At 28.0% G+C, this 15055-nt stretch overlaps 2 protein-coding genes across 2 annotated transcripts; both read left to right on the top strand.

Moving 5' to 3' along the window:
* The first annotated feature begins 128 nt into the window (after positions 1 to 128).
* Positions 129 to 1673, top strand: LOC100210442 (probable serine incorporator). Its single transcript, XM_065793049.1, has one exon. It carries the CDS (start codon positions 215 to 217, stop codon positions 1643 to 1645), a length of 1431 nt encoding a protein of 476 aa, XP_065649121.1. The 5' UTR covers positions 129 to 214; the 3' UTR covers positions 1646 to 1673.
* An 8426-nt stretch (positions 1674 to 10099) lies between these two features.
* On the top strand, positions 10100 to 11068 carry LOC136078644 (uncharacterized). Its single transcript, XM_065794428.1, has one exon. The coding sequence runs from the start codon at positions 10100 to 10102 to the stop codon at positions 11066 to 11068; it is 969 nt and encodes a 322-aa protein (XP_065650500.1).
* Positions 11069 to 15055: the final 3987 nt, after the last annotated feature.

Here is a 15055-nt window from a genome sequence, read left to right as displayed (position 1 = left end):
AATGCTGATACTATTAGGTTATTACAATTATTCTAGTTTAAAAATAATGCAAAAAGGAGCAAAATATACAACATATAATTTTTAAAAACTGTAATTAAGATTGATCTTTTGATCGAGTTATCATTCTTAAAGTAAAGCGTTTTTTTGTACTATTGCAAATGTTTATTTTTAAAATGCTAAAAGTAGCAGAAATAAAGATAAAATCTAATGGATCATGTTTCGCAATTTTTCCAAAGGATTAAATATAATAGCGAATTTCGATAATACCGTTTGCTGTTTTATTTTCTATCCTTTAACACTGATATGGAACTACTTACAATTACCTCGCGTGCGTCAATCAAAAGTTACACGCTTACGTTATATCAGTGTGTTGGTGATCGTAAGCACGATTTCTATGTTTATGATATCAACAAAAAGCTATAAGTACTTAACTGATTCGTTTTGTTTCAAGATAGGTTACCATAACTGCGAGTATTTACATGGAGTTGGGCCGGTTTACCGAATGCTATTTACTGTATTTCTATTTTTCTCGATCATGGCAGTATTACTAATTGGTGTTGAAAATTCTTTATGCACCCGAGCAACAATACATAATCAGTTGTGGATTTTTAAATCAATTATTTTGCTTGGTTGCACGATTGCTTCGATATTTTTACCACGATCTATTTACACTGGTGAAGTTTGGCATTTTTTTGGATTAAATGGGGGCTTTGCAGTAATTATCGTTCAGTTTCTTTTTTTGATTGACGCTGTTCATATTTTTAATTCAAAAGTAATTTCTTTAATGGAATATAAAGAATATTCCAATTCTTCGAAACTGTGTTTTTTAATGTTATGGATACCAACATCTATTTTTTATATAGGTTCGTTATTTGGTACGGTGATGTTTTATAAAAGATATAGTTCAAAAACTGACTGTGTCTCTAATTTATTTTTTGTCAGTTTTCATGTTTACATGTGCGTTGCCGCCACGTTTATATCTATTCACCCAGTCATTCAAGAAGTGAGGCCCAAGTCAGGATTATTGCAATCTTCCATTGCATCTGCGTATAGCACTTATATACTTATGACAGCTCTATCTAATCAGCCTGATGGTATTTGCAATCCAAGTCGAAACTATTTGTATCCAATTGATTCACTTAAAAACGAGCAAATTATTATAAGTTTAGTACTGAACCTCTTTATTATAAGCATATTTAGCTTAAGATCAGTAAAGTCTCCGCAATACGGCAAAACAAATAGTTCTCTAAATAAGCAAAATATAAATGGAAAACAATCAAATCAAACTAACAGTAACGACAACACTTCAAATAAAGAATCAGAAAATAACGAGTTACCAAAAAAATTGAAAATAGTTTATGACGATGAGTATAATGGAGTAGAGTACAGCTACTCGTTTTTTCACACCGTAATTGGTATAAGTGCGTTATATACAATGATGGTATTAACAAATTGGTACAGACCTGAAGAAGAAGAAAACTTAAGTGTAAAACTTATTGCAGGCTGGGGGGCGGTTTGGATGAAAATTTGCAGTGGAATATTTTGCGTATTTCTTTACATATGGTCAATGGTAGCACCGTTATTGTTTCCAAATTCATATAAAGAATTAGTTTTTTATGAATTATTTTTCACCGTATACTCTTGATTAAAAATAAGTAGTTCCTTTTATATTTAATTATCATGTGTTGGAAATAAAACCTTATTTAAAATAAACTTTAAGCCGTTATAAGATATATAGTCATCTTCTCCTCAAAGTATATATATATATACATACATATATATACATATATATACATATATATACATATATATATATATATATATATATATATATATATATATATATATATATATATATATATATATATGTATATATATATATATATATATATATATATATATATGTATATAAATATACACATATACATATATATATATACCTACATATATATATCTATATATATATATATATATATATATATATATATATATATATATATATATATATATATATATATATATATATGTATATATATAATATATATATATATCTTTTTTATAAATATAAATATATTTTATATTTTATTTGTATATATATACATATATATATATATATATATATATATATATATATATATATATATATATATATATATATATATATATATATATATATGTATATATATATGTATATATATATATATATATATATATGTATATATATACACATATATATATATATCTACATATATATATATATATATATATATATATATATATAATATATATATATATATATATATATATAATATATATATATCTTTTTTATAAATATATATATATTTTATATTTTATTTGTATATATATATATATTTATATATATATATATATACATGTATATTTATATATATATATATCTATTTTTATATATATATATATATATATATATATATATATATATACATATATATATATCAGTGGCGTAGCTAGGTAACCAAGGTCCCTGGAACAAATTAAAAAATGGAGCCCCACTGCTATGCAAACTGATTAGGTTTTATCAAATAAAAATATGAAATATACAAATACTTTAAATATGCTAAGCTACTTAAGCCCTTTTTTTGTGCACTGCAGGGCAGGTAATAAAAATATTAAACAGTAACAACATAAATTACAATTAATACTTGGTGTAGGTTTGGCTAATAAAACGAAATAGAGAAGATTCAAGGTTTTATTATATAAAGGTCTACTAACTGACTAAATAACAATTATATTTAAAAATTTTTCCTAGCTTTAGTTTTCGCAAAAGTATCAATGACTTCGTTTAAATCCAGGCTTGATGTGGTTTTGTTTTCAATTGCTTTTAGCAATAAATATCGGTGTCGAGTTTGGCCCATCTTATTTCTTAAATAATTTTTTATTATTTTTAATTTGCTAAATGACCTTTCAGCTGCTGCAGAAGTGACAGGAATTGTAAAGAACATTCACATTGCTGTAAATACTTCCGTTAGGTCGCATTCTAGAACTCCATCTTTGCTCATTATTTCTTTACGTAATTGGTGAACAGTCCATGCTTGAGTTAGTTGAGGTAAAACTAGATGGTAAATATTATTAAATTGAAGTGAAAAACTAGGGCCTATTATATCTGAATATTTTCTTTGGAATTCGTCACACTTTTGTAATAAAGTTGCTTCATCAACATGTAATAAAAATATTAGTGTTAGAAAATCGAATATATGACAGACTGCATTAATTGAGATATTACTGTGTCTAATACATTATTAAAAACCTACAATTTTAAATATTATTTCTCGGTTTGGGAATGGGTGATCAGCAGCTAATTCATCAAAATGAATTTTTGACTATTCTTCGCCTTTTTTCTTAAAAATCAATACCATATTTTCTTGCAGTTTCACTGGCTTTGCACTTGAATAATTCGAAACCATTTCTATAAATTTGCAACTTTGCCTTTGTCTCTGCTAAAACTTACTCGCCTCGCCAAATTGATGTCGCATTTTTGTAAAGTTTTGGATGCATAATTGATGTCGTTCAATAGACTGTGCATGAATTCGCAAAGCAATACGAACTCGAAATTTAGCATTTTTGTTTTAATACTCTCTGCTTCACTACGCCCATCTTTATTAGGACCTTTAGAACTATTTCTGATAATGCTTTGATAAAATCAAAATAACGAAGTTTTATTGTAGATGTCATATTGACCCTACTGAACCATCTAGTAGGATTTAGTTTTTATAGAGTGGTGTCCGATTCGCCAGTAAATTTTGAGAGTAGATCCTAACGTTTGGGATCTACTGTCAAAATTAAGGGGGTTACAAATTTTTTGCGGTTATAATTTTTGAATAGTGGTTATAGTTTTCGGCTCCAATCATTGCAATTTTTTGCAATGCATCCTTATTTAACATAAATATGAACATACAATTGTTTGGAGTTTGCTCAATGTCTAGAAGTTAGTTATCTCAAAAACCCAAAAACGTTGGATTTGCCTTTGATTTTATTTTGAATAGTCTCACGAACTTAACCTGTTATATTTTGGTAATTGATAAATTTAATTTTGTAGGTATAAATTTAATCTATAAATTAAATTTATACCTCCAAAATCGTATCTGAAGATCTGGAATAAATATAAAAAGAGAAAATATTAACACAAAAGACATGCATAAAAAAAAAAACTTTTAATAAACGAAATAAAAATCTGATTTATATAAATTGCCATAAAAATCTTAAACATAAAGTTTATTCCCGGTAAGTTGAACACCTGTTAACTCGAACTTTTGTTTAATTGAACTGTTTTCTATAGTCTTTTGAAAACAAGAATAATTGTTTTACTTCGCTCAAAGGTGAGTTTCCACTTATCCTTTTTTCTACGGTAACGGGATAGGGAAAGGAAAAATAGTCCCGTGAGCATGCATAGTTTTCCTAAGGAGAAATTAAAACTTGTTTTACCATGCTCAGGTGATTATTTTTCTCTTTCCTTTCCCGTTCCTAAAAAAACGGATGAGTGAAAACTCACCTTTAGTCGTTTAGTTGACCGTTTTATTAACTTCCTCGGGTAATCCTAAAGTTAAAGCTTTTTGCGTTTGTTTGTTTGCAGCGACTTAAGTTTTAAAATGTAACTAAAAGCAAAGTAGATTTTTTTTAAAATAAAGAATAGTTTTTTAAAATTAATTTCAGATTAAAATTTTATATAATTCCATATAAAGCGAGAAAATATTTTACGCCGCTTAACTGCAGAACTACCTATATATATATATATATATATATATATATATATATATATATATATATATATATATATATATATATATATATATATATATATATATATATATATATATATATATATATATATATATATATATATATATATATATATATATATATATATAGATATATATATCTTTTTTTTTTTTTTTTTTTTTTTTAGTTTACATTTGTTGTCGTAGTAAATAAATTACTTTCACAAACACAAACAAGGTTTCTGAAAGAAGATCATACTGATCTTATCATCAGAACTTTTTACAAGCATGTATGTATAAACTACATCAGAACATAATCAACAAAAAATAAAACGTAATTAACAATAAAAGTTATAAAGAAAATATAAAATTACAATTAAAAAAACCTGACTACATCATCCATTAAGATAATTAAATTTTTTAGTTTATATTTGAAAATGGGAAAAGTAAAATGCATGTCGAAGTTGAACAAAACAATTTTATTCCAAAGATACGGTGCACGACATACAAAACTGATTAAACTTGGTTCGACAAAAGGGCCCATGTATAAAATTATTGTTTCTAAGTGTATATTTATTTATTGGTTTCAAACAAAAGAGATCTTTAAAACGGGTAAAGATATATCATTTTTCCACATATACATAAAGCACAATACATTAAAAACATTAAGCTCATAAATATTGAGAACTTTCATTTCAATAAAAAGTGGTTTGGAATGAGTATATCGATTTGCAAAGTTTATTAAACGGATCGAATGTTTCTGACGGCGATAAAGGCATTTTAACTTACTTTTTTCAGTGCTTTCCCATGCAACATTAGCATAATTTAAATAACTATTTATTTATTTTTTTTTAAATTAAAGAGTAGTAAACATTCTATGATTATATTACCGTTTATGTCATCTGCTCCGGTTGATTTAAATTTTTTAAGAGTTTTGAAAGCTTTTTCAAACTCTTGAAAAGATAATTCAGAAGATAATTCGTTGGAACTAGTGCAATTATCCACTTGCAATAAAAAATCTCTAAATGTAGCATTTGTATAAGGAATTTTGTTTGCTAGTTTGGGACCGATGTCAACAAAGAATTTATTAAATCCATGAGCTATAGCTCTTGATTCGCATATATGTTTGTTATCAACTATAATTGTTTGGGGGAGGGAACCTGAGCATCTTTTTTGTCTACCACTAATTTCATTCATTATTTGCCAAGTGCGTTTTCAGTTATTTTTAAACTTATCTATGAGACTTGGGTAGTAATTTTTTTTCAAGTTTTTACGAACTTTTGAGTCAGAAAGGTGAAAAAACGGCAAAAACTATATAACTATCATATATAATTATGTGATACATCAATATTATCGTATTTTGGGTCAAAAAATTTAAATTTTCCAATGAAAATAATTTTTACGCGTACCGATGACGCGTGAAGCGCGCGCATACGCGTGTAACTGTCTTTTACGCGCGTAAAATATAACCTAAATAAAAAAATCAAATTCCTTGATCCAAAATACCATATAAAAAAATACCACATATTTTTTAATCTAAATATTTCTTGTGCCTAAGGCTCGTACTAATTACGCGTATACGCGTTAGAGATTTTTACGCGCACAATGACTGACTTAATTTAAAAAAATTAAATTCCTCAAACCAAAACATTTATTAATTAAAAAGAAAAACAGGTTCGAAAAATATTTTAATATTATATAATATTAAAATATATTAAAAACAAAATAAATATTTATCTAATTTTTCTTTCAAAAAAACAAAAAAAGAAAACCTAATACTAATAAAAAGGCTTTATTTCAGTATTACAGCATTAACAAAGATAAAACTTCAGGGGTAAGTGTTTTTCCATTTTCAACCTTTTTTAAAACAAGTGTTTGATATTACAGGATAACTTCTAACCAACAAGTATTGGTACTGGTTTTTCATAACATTCTTTCTAGATATCTTGGCTGTATGGTTTAATCTAGCTTTGCGAATTTCTTTATTTAGAGCTTCTTGTGACTCTTCAGAGAAGTAACCAATTGGCAGTTCTAATGCCTCAGATATCTGCACACCATGTTCCAAGAGTTTATGAACAGTTGGGGGAATCACATACCAGCAATAGTTTTTGAGTATAAGAGCTGTAGTTTCATAGCAATACTGGCCAAAACTTTCAGAGTTCAACTCATAACAGGAGCATACTGCTATTAGGATTGTCCTCAATCTAATAATTACATCTACTACCACTAAGTATTTTTTAATGTCTAATTTATATCCTAAATGTAAAATATATTCAAAACATCTGAGCCAGCAATGCAGAGTAGAAAGACCCAAAGATAAAGCTTTTTCATTGATTGGTTTAGATCTGATCAATGCTGGGTTATTAAGTTCACTGGGCTTAGCTCCGCAAACATTACATGATTGCGAGGGCAGAGTGTTAGTGAGGGCATTAACCACTTTACCATCAAACATGGTTAAATCTAGTTTGAACTTAAATGTGATAGTCGTATCCGGTTTGCCTTCCTCTACTTCTAACTTTACTTCAAACTTGACTAGTCTATTTATTTCTGCTTTTAAAAGTTCATATTCATTTCTTGTCAATTCTTCCGTTTCTTTTTGATATTGGAGATGGAGGGGTCTACAGTAATGTGTACTAGAGGGCTTTTTATTTAACCATACATTTTTGTTCATGATGGTTAATTTAAGTGGAACAACAGCTGTCTGGAAAAGACTTTGTTCATTAACTTGGGCTTCACCAATATTTTTATCAGTGTATTTTTGTTTATAGACACTTTGACTGGAGGCACCATCAAAACCACCTTTAAAATAAAGTAGACCTTTAAACCTCCCCTCAATTTCAGCAAACATTCTCATAGAGTCTTGGCATTCCGTAAAAGTTTATATCCTTGTCAGAGTATGATTAAACATACCCTTTAGAGAAGCTGAAGCAGATGTTTCTGTCACAATTAAACCCTCAGGATAACATTTGTGTCTTTCATTCTTAATTTCATGAAGTGAAAGATAAATATCTGCATTATGTATTATCGATGAATTTCTAATAATTTGATATTGTTCATCAGAAAGGTCACACTGAATTTTTAAGCTCAAGGCATCTTCGGTTTTCATTTTTATCGGAAAATTTATCTTTTTGATTTTATCTTTTTCAGAGTTTGTAACACTTTTCACAAGATCAACGAAGTCTTTTTTGCTAGGATCTCTAGTGGCTTTTTTTATTGAGCTAATGCCAATGCTTCAGCAGGATGTTCAGCCAATTTGGCAACCTTAAACAAGATAATATTTAATATTTAAGCTTGTAAACTATTTTTTTAACTGGGTTGAATTTAATTAATTTATTAATACCTTAGATCTTCTGCTTCTATCACCTAAATCTTCCCAGTTCTTGCACTTTCTACCTGAACCTGATGCAACATTTTTTTTGTTAACAGTAATATCTTTGTTTAACCAAGTTCGCTCGTGTTCTAAAAGTCTAGAGAAGGTTCTTGCCTACTTCCGCAACTTTGATCGGAATTTACATTTAAATATTATTAGAGTTTTCTTTAGATTTATCATTTCAGGTTTTTCAATACTTTCATAGTATAGACCTACAAAGCTCACGTAGATGAGCCTCGAGTAAGTTATCATGATTAATTCCTAACTCTTGAATTATAGGAACTAAATGTATTCTTTTCATGTTGAATGTAAGCAATGAACTATTTTAAGTTATTTTATACACAAGTTTTAATTTTAAAACGTGCACTATGCCATCAAACGTTGCATATATTGGTTTTTGAGGTTTGATAATTAGTACCATCTGCATGAACATGAGTTTTTTTTACTAATAGGAACTAAATGTATAATTTGTGTAATGAATGAAAGCAATGAACTAATATTCGCTACTTTATACGGCAAGTTTTAATTAAAAACGAAAAAAACACACAAAAAAACCGAAGTATTTGAAAGGTCTTATTTTAATTGGGGCAAGTTTGGGCAAATGATTTTTATTTTTTCTGCTTTCATATATACCTATTAATGGGAAAATATTAAAACTACCATGGAATCAAGTGGAATCGTTTCGTTTAGTTAGTAAACTCATAATTAAACTAATTTAAAAAAATCAATTTATGACACATTTTTGAGATCTCAGTAATGAAAGACTAAAACCAAAATTTATTGTAAAAAATGTTGTTAGTAGTTGCCAAACATCTTAAACATATGACTTCAAATTAAATTTTAAAATGTTTTTACCCATGTCAATCTTAAAAGAGTGACACAAAAGCTAGATTTTTTTGAACGAGTTTTCCGATAAATAAAATAAAATAAACAAGTCTCGGAAAAAGGCGTATAAATTGGTGATATCTTGAAAATTGTTCACAAAAAAGTTAATTATTGACTTTTAGTGGTATTTAGTAACATTATAATTAAATTAATTAATTTCCAGCAATACTTTTTTTATGGGGGGTTTTTTGCCGTTTTTTATGGATTTTGACTCACTGTGCGACGTACACGGCAAATGCCATCGCTCCCAATTTATAAATGGTTATTTATAAATTTATTTATTACTATTTGTGTATTTATTTATATTAAGTATGCATAATAAATAATTAAGTATACATAATAAATTTTTAAGTTTAAGTTTTCCACTTTTAATAAAACTCGTAATTAAAATTTGGATTTTAAAAGTTGAAATTTTAAACTTTTAATTAATTCGTTATTAAAATCTCTCATGCATGAAAATTCTCCAGCATATTTTTAAAAAGTAACTAAAGGTTACTTGTTCTTTGGCGGTTCGATAAAGAGGATTTTAATGTCTTTTTCAAAAATTATTGTAAAAATTATAAACCACGTGACGTCATAGAAAAAATCATTTTTTTAGTTATGAATGCTACGGTTAAAAAGTCTACTACAACTAAAAAAGTTTCAACCTCATACATAAAGTTTCAATGTAGATTAAAAACGTCCACTCTCTTTTTTGATTCTGATTTGAAAAAACTTGTCTAGATTAATTTTGAATATAAACAAATTTTTATATATATTTATATATATATCCATAGTAGCAACACAGTTTTCTAAAATATTTATCTAACCACTGGATTGTTATTTACAAATTTATTAGAATACGCATTTTAAATAGAAGTCGTTATATAAAGATTATTTCTTAAAAAATGTTTTTGTTGTTTAAAACTGCGTAGGTGTTTAATTGATAATGCGATTTTTTTTAACGATTTGTCTTGCAGAAGTTAAAAAAGTTATTGTCTTAAAGTTATTAAACCGTTTTGAAAATGGCGAAATGATTTAGTTTATAAATTTTAAATTTTGCAGTTCATCTAAAGAAATAATAATAATATTAAAAAAATAGCTACAAAAAATGTCTTTTAACGTAACAAAATTTTGTTACGCAGCTGGGCAGTACGATCATCTTAGTGCAGTATATAGATACACGCTAATTATTTTGTTTGTTATTATGGGAATCATTATTTTATTTGGAAATGGATTTACTTTCTTGTTGATGATGAGCGAAAAAAGTTTGCGCAGAAAACGTAACTCGTTTCTTGCATCTTTAATTTTATCAGACATTTTATATTCAGTAACATTTATACCGCTTTTTGCAATCGAGTTAGGGATTCCGAGCAAAAACTGTAAAATTCGTTCTTGGCGTGTTTTGACTTTTGCGTTCTTGTTTTTTACAAGAATCCTATGTGTGTTCCTTATCAGTGTACAAACCTATATAAAAACAATAAAACTTCTTTCTAAAACTGATGTTTTATTTGAAAAATATTCACATTTTATTAATCTTGTTCTTATATGGCTAGTACCTATTTTGGTTGTTATAACTATAGCAACGACTCCAGTGCAAACTAACATTAAACTTGGTGCTTTAACGTTAAGTTGTTTCATTGTTACAACGTTTATCATTATTATTTGTTACGTAGTAGTGTTGTATGGAATTAAAAAAGCAAACAAACGGTCTGCTTCAAATGCTTACGACGAAGGGTTTAAGTATGTTCGATTAATTTTAATATCATTTCTCATTTCTAGCATCCCATTAGCTGTATGTGGTATTATTCTTGTATCTTTCAACCAGTTTGAATCAATAAATCATGTTTTAACTCCAAATCAAGTGTATGGAGTTGCTTTGATAATAACATCGATAGCATCAGTGATCAACCTTTTTGTTTACTTTAAAAACTTAAAGGATTTGAACAAGACTTTTTTACAATTTTGTTTTAAAATGGCAAAAATTAACTCTAGTCAAAATAATGCAACAACAGCCGGAAATTCTGCCGCCATTATTGAAGAGGGGAAAATAAATGAATGCTTCTATAGCCAAGAATAAAGAAAAAAAGAACAAAATTTAATATAAATAAGTTATATTAAAATATAATTTAATATTATAATGTAATTTAGAATTTGATTAATTTGAACACTGTTAGAAACACGTAGTACTATTAATGTTTGGATGACTTAACCTGCAAATTAGCCAAGTCAATCTTTGACCCTAAATCATGTTTTGAGTGGAGTTTTTACAGTATGCAGAATTAAACAACTTTTTTAGCTTTAAAAATTGCCAAATAAAAATTGCTAGTGTGTAAATTGGGCAACTTGTAACTTGTAACTTGTAATGCTTAGAAAAGAAACCTTGGAAAAATTTCTAAATGTCCGTTGGCGAATATTTTTCTCAAAAAAATTTTTAGAAATGAATCTACTTAATATTTATAAATGTAATATATAGACATTTTGAAGTAGATTTAAACCATCCTTAGTCGTAATACGATCGGCAATACTGTGCTGATCTTGTTAATCTAGTTCTAATCTTGAATCAAGTTTGTCATAAAAAACTTTTATAAAAGTATTGTCAACTTCAACGTTCTATTTAACATCAATTTTTGATTTATTTTTGAAGTTTTGATTTCTGGTTACTTTATATTTTTTTAAATAGCAGTAAAAGTACAGAACAAATTAAAAAAATATTATTGTTACACATTAAATTGTAAAACAATAATATTACACATAAAACTGTTAAACAAAGTTTTCTATAACAGTATTACTCATAAAACTGTTACTAATATTACTTGTATCAAAGAAGTATTATTATATCAATGGAGAAAATTTAAATAAAATGGCTTTTTCTAGCATTTGTTGTTATTTAAGAAGATTTGAGTTATGGGAAAAAAAGGCCGATCTTAAACACCTCAATGGAAGCTGCCCCCTTTTAGAGATAATTTTGATGTAGTTATGGTTATATGAAAGTATGGCATTATAATTATTTTAACTACCTGCACTATCTAAACAAATTAAATACAAACAATTTCAATGCATTTATTTTGTCAAAACATTGTTAAAAAAGCTATGAAAGATTTTTTTTTTTTTTGTGTTAATTCACCTCCTTAAGGCCAAGATGGCTACTACAGACGAGGAGGCTACTTATTTGTGGTATAATACTCTTTCAACTCTATAGCTCCGAAACACGAACCTTGACGAACAAGGTCGCTGCGCTGAGAAACGAGATGAGCGCAGTACTACCTGGGACGTGGTGGGGATCGAACTCGGAACCTCTCGCTTATGAAGCGAGCGCTCTACCCCTACACCACTACCGCATTTGGAATTTGACGGACAACCATTGGGTCAGCTTCAATCTATAATATAACTGCTCAACATATTTAATATATTTGCTTAATAAGAACGCATGTAAAGTTTATACATGATTTACATTTTGTTTTTCTAACTTTTGGTATGTTACCATACTTAAATACTAAAAAAGTTTGCTATAAAAACAAGGTCTTTTTCTTTCTAGGATAGATTTAAGGCAACAAATTTTCGGCTATTCATTTTCTTGGTAATAAGACTAAGTTTGTCTTCTTCTAGCCCCAGCCATGTAAGTATTCGCTTTTGCATATTACCATTGTAAATTATTTTCTTACGGCCAAATACATACACTATTAGATGGTTGCTGTTGTTTCTTTATTTATTAACAGCTCATCGTCAAAGTTAATTGTTTTTTAGCTTACATTGCTTCTATTGTGCAGTCTTTCAATCTCTTAAGTATTTTAGGTTTATTGAGACACTCCTCTTAAACCTTGGCACTTCAAATTTTTTCTTTTTTTTTTTATCACGCGTTGGATGTAAAGCATCGGGTGCTGAGGTACTACAAGCAGATGGAACATTTACAACATTTATAAACTTCCTTTTAAACAGCCAAAGTTTCAACAATATTAAACGTTGGCTGCAGACAAGTTGACTTTGTATTTGACATTGAAGCTGAGACTTAATGACGTATGCTGATTAGGGTGGTTGAAAAAAAACTTTTTTGATGGTACCATTTTATTTTGTGACATTGTGTTTTAATAAAAATTGTGAAGTTTCGGTATTATTGTATAATTTTTAAAGGTCGCTCATCAACATCAAATTTGTTACTTTTGGGTTATTTTGGTCCAAAAACTCTTTTAGTGTGCAATCCCAAACTATAAATAAATTAAAATACAACATTGCAATTTAACTTTTACTATTTACTAATCAAAAATCATGTACTATTTTTAAAAATAAATTATTAATATTATTGTTTACAAATTAAATGATTTAAGAATAAAGCAAAAAACTTCTGGTCTATAATAATATATTTGCGTTCAATATTGTAAAGAAAAATATTTTAAAAAATCTTAATATTATTTCCAAAAAATCCTAATAATAGTTAGAGTTTCAGGTATCATTTATTCAGGTCTTATTTATAGTTTAGCTACTTTGCCAAAGTTCTTAAACACAAAAATACTTGCTACATTACTAGAATAAAAATAAAATAATATTGAACCCATGGTCCTAATTCATTATATCGTATGAAAAAAAAAATGTTTACTGATTTTTGTTTCCATCATTTTTTGATGACTTGGTTCCATCGATCAACAATGATTTCTGTAGTAGAGGAAGCATGGACCTGTATTCTACTGAATATTACCTGAACTACCTGAATACTACCTGAACCTGAATACTACCTGAATACTACCTGAACCCACTGAATACTACCTGAACTACCTGAATACTACCTGAGCTACCTGAATACTACCTGACTACCTGAAGCAAGAATAGATTTCGTTTTTTATTTTTGGTAATTGAACAGTTAAAATCCTGAATTAGTTTTACTCCTCTTTTGGCCGTATTAACAATTCGTAGACTTTTTACAAGTTTTACATCCTACAACTCTTCATTTTTGGTCCACTTGTCTGGTTGTCAAAAAAGTAGTTGGTAATTCCAAAAATTAAAAAAAATTCAAAGTATTTTCTGTTATAAAACTTTCTTGTTGCAGATTTTCAATTGAAATTGAAGTTAAATCAATTTTTATTCGTTTCTGTGGTTCATCCTCATTAACAACTTGCGGAGCCAAAACCATATTTGCTTTTGTTTTGTTGCTGGCCTCATTATCAAAAAAAGCCAATGTTACAATTTCTTCACTTATATACCGTAAATGCCTCAAAATTGCTGTTGCAATTCGAGGAATTGCAAACAAGAATTATTTTTAAATAAAATAGTGCATCTTGAGCATGCTGTGAGAAACTAAAATGTCAGAACACGTTTGATCATTTTGCGCTGTTTCATAATCTTCTTTGTCAATTAACAACCACTTGTCACGAAAACGTTTAAATAATCCTATTTCAACGTTATAACATATAATAATAACTATTAATCAATCAACTAAATCTCTTCCAGTTATATCTGGCAATACTTTTCCATCAGTGAATAGTGAATGAAACATTTGATGAGTTGAATGTAGACTTGATGGTTGTAGTAATTTTGTTTTGATTAGTAATTCTAGCTCTCCGGATCGTATAGTGACTGATAGCAAAATCTGAAATTTCATGTCCTAAACCCTTTGCTGCAGCTGCCAGTAAATAAGTTGCTTAGAAAGCCGTGACGATGGTTCGGTCAAGAGCAGATGCTAACTCAGGTAAATTGATACTTTGAGATTGCCTATTTACAATATTTTGACTAGATTTCCTTGGTTTCATAAATACTGAAAATCCGAGGTTTCAGTGCCAGATGTAGACTTGTCAGAAAGATGCATTAAATCAACATGACTTGTATATTCATCTTCTTTTTTTCGCTTTTCTTCCTCACAACGTCTGAACTCTTCTAATTCTTTTCTTTTCTGAACACGCTCTTCTGTCATCGCCAATGCCATGTCAACTCCGGCCATGGTATATGTACGTTTACCATGCTGATCCATTTGAAATAGCCGGTCATCTTCAATTTTAATAACACTCATGGCATAAGCATGACCTATATCAAAAATTTGATCAATTTCTTCACACAAAAAAAATGCTCATTTACTATT

This window comes from Hydra vulgaris, chromosome 03, assembly GCF_038396675.1.
Source record: "Hydra vulgaris chromosome 03, alternate assembly HydraT2T_AEP".
Classification (NCBI taxonomy): domain Eukaryota; kingdom Metazoa; phylum Cnidaria; class Hydrozoa; order Anthoathecata; family Hydridae; genus Hydra; species Hydra vulgaris.
The sequence above is the reverse complement of the archived record's forward strand: the minus strand, read 5'-3'. Positions and strand labels throughout refer to the sequence as shown.

Bases quoted from the DNA above. Each gene is read 5' to 3' on its own strand.
- LOC136078644 (XM_065794428.1), top strand. From the start codon at position 10,100: ATGTCTTTTAACGTAACAAAATTTTGTTACGCAGCTGGGCAGTACGAT.
- LOC100210442 (XM_065793049.1), top strand. From the start codon at position 215: ATGTTTCGCAATTTTTCCAAAGGATTAAATATAATAGCGAATTTCGAT.